The following is a 6,622-nucleotide window of genomic DNA, read 5'->3' as shown; positions in this document are numbered from 1 at the left end:
GGACCTCAATCACGTGTTAGCTCAAGATGATTTTACAGAACAGGTTTGGACCTTATGTTCATTGCAAGTTGGCTTGCTGAGATTGCATGGTAGCACTTGGAAAGAGCGAGTGGAATGCTAGCTTCGACTTGCAAATAGCTCATCTAAAAGTGGTCAATGAATTGGTTTATTGCCAACTATAATTACTTGGAGATTGTAGTGGAGACGGTGTAAGGCTCGGATGGTAGATCGTCTGGAATCTGTTACTTTAGTATGGTGTTTGATTAAACATTGGCTGACTTAGGCTGCTATTAAACTCAAGGATGCTAAAACACTCTCTCGGCATGATGAAGAGCTGCTGTGTAACCTGCAGCTTCTTGTTAAACTTGTTGTTAATCGAGTGAGGAAACCAGTGAGATGGATTCGACCGACAGAAGGTTTAGTAAATGTGGTGCCCTCAGCCCCCGCTTGGGATTGGACGGTAACTGAAACACCAGGACATGTAACGCAAGGCTACAGACCCCTTGTATATGACAAATAATATGTTATGCACTTAAGTACACTAGCAATGTGCAATGATAAAGAAGCGGAAAAATAGTAAAAGTCGGATAATTTAAGCAATACGATAAGCAATTGCAAAGCACATGGCACCATTACTAACAAAATATCCCAATATTGTCCATTTCCATAGTCATGCATCATAAAAGATATAGCTTCCCAAAAGCATAGAGTATATTTTAATCTCCCAAAACACGGGACCTTCTAAAAACACTGTTCCTCAAAAGGTTTCTTTTCTTCTTTTTTTTCCCACAAAATAACTTAGGTTCTCGTTTCTTCATTGCTACAAACCCATCAGGAGACAGACATCAGAATATGCCATGGGATTGCTAAGGCTTGGGCGGTGTCAAACCTAAGTTCTTTGTTATTGCCTTTGCGTCAACCAAGGCCTTCGAGGCTCACTCCAGATAAGTAGATAGCTAGTCCATATTCTACCAAAATTTTAGATTCTTGGATGATTGATAGATCGTAGCATCGATCTCGGTCTCACTAATACTAGTTAGGATCTCCCTGAGAAGCTTAGTCATGTGTTTTAATGCGTCAGCAGTATAGTCATGACGAGCCTGAACGGTAAAGTTGTCATCTATCATGGAATTGTCTAGGTTCATGTTTCTTGGGAATCTAGGGTACCTGTAATAACTTTTACCATTTCGGTTGGGGAATGGTAGTGGAAACTACCACAATGAGATTTCGAGAAATCTCAACAAGTAATCACAAAACATACAATAGTTAGCACAAACATACAAGAGGTATATCATGAAATGTGTGCATGAGCGTGTACTTAACATATGACTTGACCATTTTCAAAGACTTATAACAGAGACTTTAGCTTTTTCAGAAAAACTTCTTAACTTTCTTATTCATGTTGATCTTAATCAGAACTTTCCTTATCAAAACATATCACAAGACTTGCATCGAGTGATTCTTATCATATCATGATATTTTCAATCGAATCTGTGTTAGCTATAGGTAGAAAATGTGCACTCTTAGTCAATCGGTCGACTATAACCCATATCAAATTCTTACCTGACGACATCTTTGGCAGACCTGTTATGAAGTGCATTGACATATCTTCCCATTTCCACTCTAGGATAGGTAATGATTGTAGTTCGCCTACCGGTCTCTGGTGTTCTGCTTTTATCAATTGGCAAACATAGCATTTCACTACAAACTCAGCAACTTCCTTCTTAATTCCATCCCACTAAAACTGACCTTTCAAATCTTGATACATCTTTGTACTGCCAGGGTGCACTGTGTAAGGGGTGCAATGAGCTTCCCTTGGTATCTTTTCCTTCAACTCAACAATGTTAGGAATCATTTTTCTCTCCTTATAAAACAACATTTCATTCCTTCCAATAGTGAAATGTTGTGATCCTTCTGATTTCAATATCTTTTGTCGGAGCTTCTCCAATTTGTCATCCTTACACTGACCTTCCAAAATTTCTTCTTTAGTCATAGGTGGAAACTCTTGTACCACTGCTAAAATAGCATCTCATGGTAGATCTCCAATCATCAGATTCCTTAATCTTGCTAAAACAGATGGCAAGTCTACCTGAGCTTTGCAACTAAGTGCGTTAGCCACAACGTTAGCCTTGCCAGGATGATATTTGATCTCACACCGATAATCACTAATGGTTTCCACCCATCTCTATTGCCTCATATTCAGATTTTTTTTACTAAACAAGTACTTAAGACTTTTGTGGTCTGTAAACACTTCACCTTTCTCTCCGTACAAATAGTGCCTCTAGATCTTTTGTGCAAAAACAACCACTGCCAACTCCAAGTCGTGGGTAGGAGAATTCTGTTTATGATCCTTGAGTTGTCACAAAGCATAAGCGATGACTCTTCTTGCATTAGAACACATCCCAATCCGATCTCAGAGGCGTCCCTATAAACCACGTAGGGCTTGTGAGGTTCTGGTAATGCTAACACTAGTGCCGAAGTCAACCTCTTCTTCAGCTCCTGAAAACTCTTCTCACATTCTTCAATCCAAACATATATGGCATTCTTCCTTGTCAGTGTTGTTAAAGGGTTAGAAAGTTTAGAAAACCCTTATACAAACCTTCAGTAGTATCCTACTAAACCAAGGAAACTACGTACTTCATGGGCATTAGTTGGCATTTGCCACTTTGTTACAGTGTTAATCTTAGCAGGGTCCACTGCCACTCCTTTACTGGAAATGACATGTTCTAAAAATTTCACTTCTTAAAGTCAAAACTCACACTCACTAAGTTTGGCATATAGCTGATGTTTTTGTAGTGTTTCTAGTACAATCCTTAAGTGCCTCTCAAGCTCTTCCTCATCATGGGAATAGATCAATATGTCATCTATAAACACCATTACAAAACCATCCAAGTATTGCCTGAAAATCTAATTCATCAGTTCCATAAATGCTGCCGGGGCATTTTTCAATCCGAAAGGCATAACTAGGAACTCGAAATGTTCATATCAAGTTCGAAAAGCAGTCTTAGATACGTCATGCTCCCTGATTCTGAGTTAGTGATATATGGATCGTAGATCAATCTTTGAGGAAACCGCAGGTTCTTGCAATTGATCTAACAGATTGTCTATCCTTGGTAAGGGATATTTATTCTTGATAGTCACCTTGTTCAAATCCCTATAATCGATACACATCTTGAGAGTCTCATCCTTCTTTTTGACAAATAAGACCCGTGCTCCTCACGGCGATGAGCTAGGTCGGATAAAACCCTTCACTAGAAGCTCTTCAATTTGAACCTTAAGCTTTTTCAACTCTGTTGTGGCCATTCAGTAGGATGCCTTATGCACTAGGGTTGTGGCCAGTTCAAGCTCAATTGCAAATTCTGTCTCTCAATTCGGGGGTGATCCAGGTAGTTCGTCGGCAAAAACCCTAGGAAAATCCTCAATCACAGGAATTCCTTGGATTTCTTTAGGTTCTTCAGTTACGTCCGTCATCATTACTCGATAACGATGTCCCAGTTCATCAAACCCTTCTTGACTTGTTTAGCCATTACCATAGATGGATCAAACCGAACAGTCTCACCCATAGAACAGATCCTTTCTTGAGCAGGTAGATCGAATACTACTTCCCGCCTTCGACAATCTATCTTGGCATAATGCCTTGACAACCAGTTCATTCCTAGGATTAGGTCGAATTCCATCAAATGAAAGACAATCAAATTCGCGGTCAAATCTAAGTTTGCGATTTCCAACGAACAATTCTTAACTATATTTGTGCAACCAATTACTTTCCCGTCTGGAATAGCTACTAATACTTTTCGAGACATTGGCTTAGCTTCGAGTTCACATCGTCGCACACATCTACTAGAGATAAAAGATCTTGATGCTTCAGAATCAAACAAAACACACACCACGTAAATTTAACTTTACCTAAGGAGGTAACTCTAATTACTCAAGATTCCCAAACACAAGCTATCTATGAATTAAGGCAAAGTTGGAAATGCTACCAGTAATCACTCCTGCATCTGCCGTCTCATCCGCTTCTAGGTCTATCTTTCCTGGCGTAATAGCATAAACCTTAGCTTTCACAGCAGTCTTGGGTTTAGCGCTCGACATTGACGCTCCTCCAAGCGTAATCTGTGAACAATATCGGATCATATGGTCGGTTTGACCACATCTGAAACATGCTCCTATGGCCATACGACACTTTCCACCGTGCCTTTTCTTGCATCGGCAACATGGTGGTGGAGTGACGAGTGTTGCATTCCCGACTACCATGCATTTTCCTTTGTTCGGAGTTACAAGGGCCTTTCGTTTCCCCATACTACCTCCTGGTGAGTAAGGAAATCCACTTTTCCTATCCCCTTGAGCTTGTGCAATTAGTCTCCATTGCTCTGCCTCTATTATCGAAGCTACATTGACCAATTCTTGGAAATTTTCTGTCCATAGACATGCTACTTGGTTTTGGATACGAGGTTGCAAACCGTCCTGGGACTTTCTTGCTTGCATTCTCTCGGCACTGATCAAATGATGTGCAAATCTCCCCATCTCCATAAAACGAGCAGCATATTGATCAACCGCCATATTCCCTTGGGTCAAATTTGTAAACTCCAAAACTTTTTGCAACTTGGCCATTTCTGGAAAGAAATGATTAGCAAACTCTATCTTAAATCGGTCCCAAGTGAGTGCAATCAAATTTCCCGATTCTCGGGCCAATAGTTGTTGTTTGGTCTCCCACCAAATTCCAACTTCTCCTTGAAGCATGTGACCCGCATACTGGACCTTTTGCACTTCTGAGCACCCACTAACATCAAAAGTTCTTTCTATATCCATAAGTCATTTATTAGCCCTTATAGGTCCTTCTATTCCCACGAAATTCAGATATCTATACTCCATGAATTTCTTATAAGAACATCCTTGTTCCCTTCTGGGCGGTACTTGTCTAGTGTTATGCCCTTGTTCCATCTGATTACATACCACCTCAGTCATCTGGCGAATGGCTTCTGCTATAGCCTATCCCCCTTCCAGTGGAAGATTTCCAGTCTCCTAATCCCCACCTCTCGGAGAAGTGTTCTCACGTCAGTTTCAAACCATGATTTCCTTCTCCTGAAAATGCACAAAACCAGTGTGGGTCAATCTCTTCCTTAGAGAATGATAACCTTTCTTCACTTCGAACTTGCGATCTTACAGGCGTATCTTCTTCTTCCTCTAGATTCAAGCCTACAGCTATAAGAGCCAAGCCTAAAACTACAGATCTCAAATCTAGTTAAAGGTACCATGCATTCTTAGGACAATATATGGGTTTACCAAGAGACATAATTGCTCAAATACCATGCTTTGTGGCGCCCTCAGCCCCGCTTGGGATTGAACGGTGACTGAAACATCGGGACATGTAACACAAGACTACGCACCCCTCGTACATGATAGATAATATGTTATGCACCTAAGTACACTAGCAGTGTGCAACGATATAGCAGTGAAAAATAGTAAAAGTCAGATAAGTTAGGCAATGCGATGAGCAACTGCAAAGCACATGGCATCGTTACTAACAAAATACCCCAACATTGTCCATTTCCATAATCATGCATTATAAAAGATATAGCATCCCAAAAGCATTGAGTATATTTTAATCTCCTAAAATACAAGACCTTCTCAAAACTCTGTTCCTCAAAAGGTTTCTTCTATTTTTTTTCCACAAAATAACTTAGGTTCCCGTTTTCTTCATCGCTATTATCCCATCAAGAGACAAACACTAGAAGACCCCATGGGATTGCTAAGCCTCGGGTGGTGTCAAGCCTAAGTCCTTTGTTGTTGTCTTTGCATCAGTCGAGGCCTTCGAGGCCTCTCTCCAGATAAGTAGACAGTTGGTCCATACTCCACCAAAACTTCAGATTCTTGGATGGTTGATAGATCGTAGCATCGATCTCGATCTCACTAATATTAGTTAGGATCTCCTTGAGAAGGTTAGCCATGTGTTTTAATGTGTAAGCAGTACAGTCATGACGAGCCTAAACAGTAAACTCGTCCTCTATCATGGAACTGTCTAGGTTCATGTTTCTTGGGAATCTGAGATACCTGTAACAACTTCTACCATTCCAGTTGAAGAATGGTAGTAGAAACTATCACAATGAGATTTCGAGAAATCTCAGCAAGTAATTACACAACATATAATAGTTAGCACAAGCATAGAAGAGGTATATCATGAAATGCATGCATGGACATGTACTTGACATATGACTTGACCATTTTCAAAAGACTTATAACAAAAACTTTAGCTTTTTCAAAAAAACTTCTTAACTTTCTTATTCATGTTGATGTTAATAAAAAATTGTCTTATTAGAACATATCACAATATTTGCATCAAGTGATCCTTATCATATCACAAGATTTTCATCAAGTGATCCTTAACTTATGAGCTCTTATCCTTATTCAAAGGGTGGACACAACACAATTCCCCTTAGCACCACGTGTTCCTACTAGTTACCACACCATCAACGATCTGTGCACCGTGATGAATACGTCATAAACAGAGATTTCATATTAACTCAACCTTACTTCATCAGGTTACATGTCTTATGCACCCACTAGCATTATGCATTTTCTCGCTTTGACATTCTTTGAAAATAATCCATTCGAGGATCGTCAA

At 40.0% G+C, this 6,622-nt stretch overlaps 1 protein-coding gene across 1 annotated transcript; it reads right to left on the bottom strand.

Annotated features, from left to right (window-relative positions):
• Positions 1 to 3,948: 3,948 nt before the first annotated feature.
• Positions 3,949 to 4,809, bottom strand: LOC121244255. The gene has a single exon (XM_041142269.1). The coding sequence runs from the start codon at positions 4,807 to 4,809 to the stop codon at positions 3,949 to 3,951; it is 861 nt and encodes a 286-aa protein (XP_040998203.1).
• Positions 4,810 to 6,622: the final 1,813 nt, after the last annotated feature.

The sequence above is a fragment of the Juglans microcarpa x Juglans regia genome, chromosome 8S (assembly GCF_004785595.1).
Source record: "Juglans microcarpa x Juglans regia isolate MS1-56 chromosome 8S, Jm3101_v1.0, whole genome shotgun sequence".
NCBI classification, from domain to species: domain Eukaryota; kingdom Viridiplantae; phylum Streptophyta; class Magnoliopsida; order Fagales; family Juglandaceae; genus Juglans; species Juglans microcarpa x Juglans regia.
This window is presented reverse-complemented; position numbering and strand designations above follow the sequence as displayed.

What these genes read in the sequence shown, in the direction of transcription:
- LOC121244255 (XM_041142269.1), bottom strand. Translation starts at nt 4,809, where the DNA reads ATGGATATAGAAAGAACTTTTGATGTTAGTGGGTGCTCAGAAGTGCAA.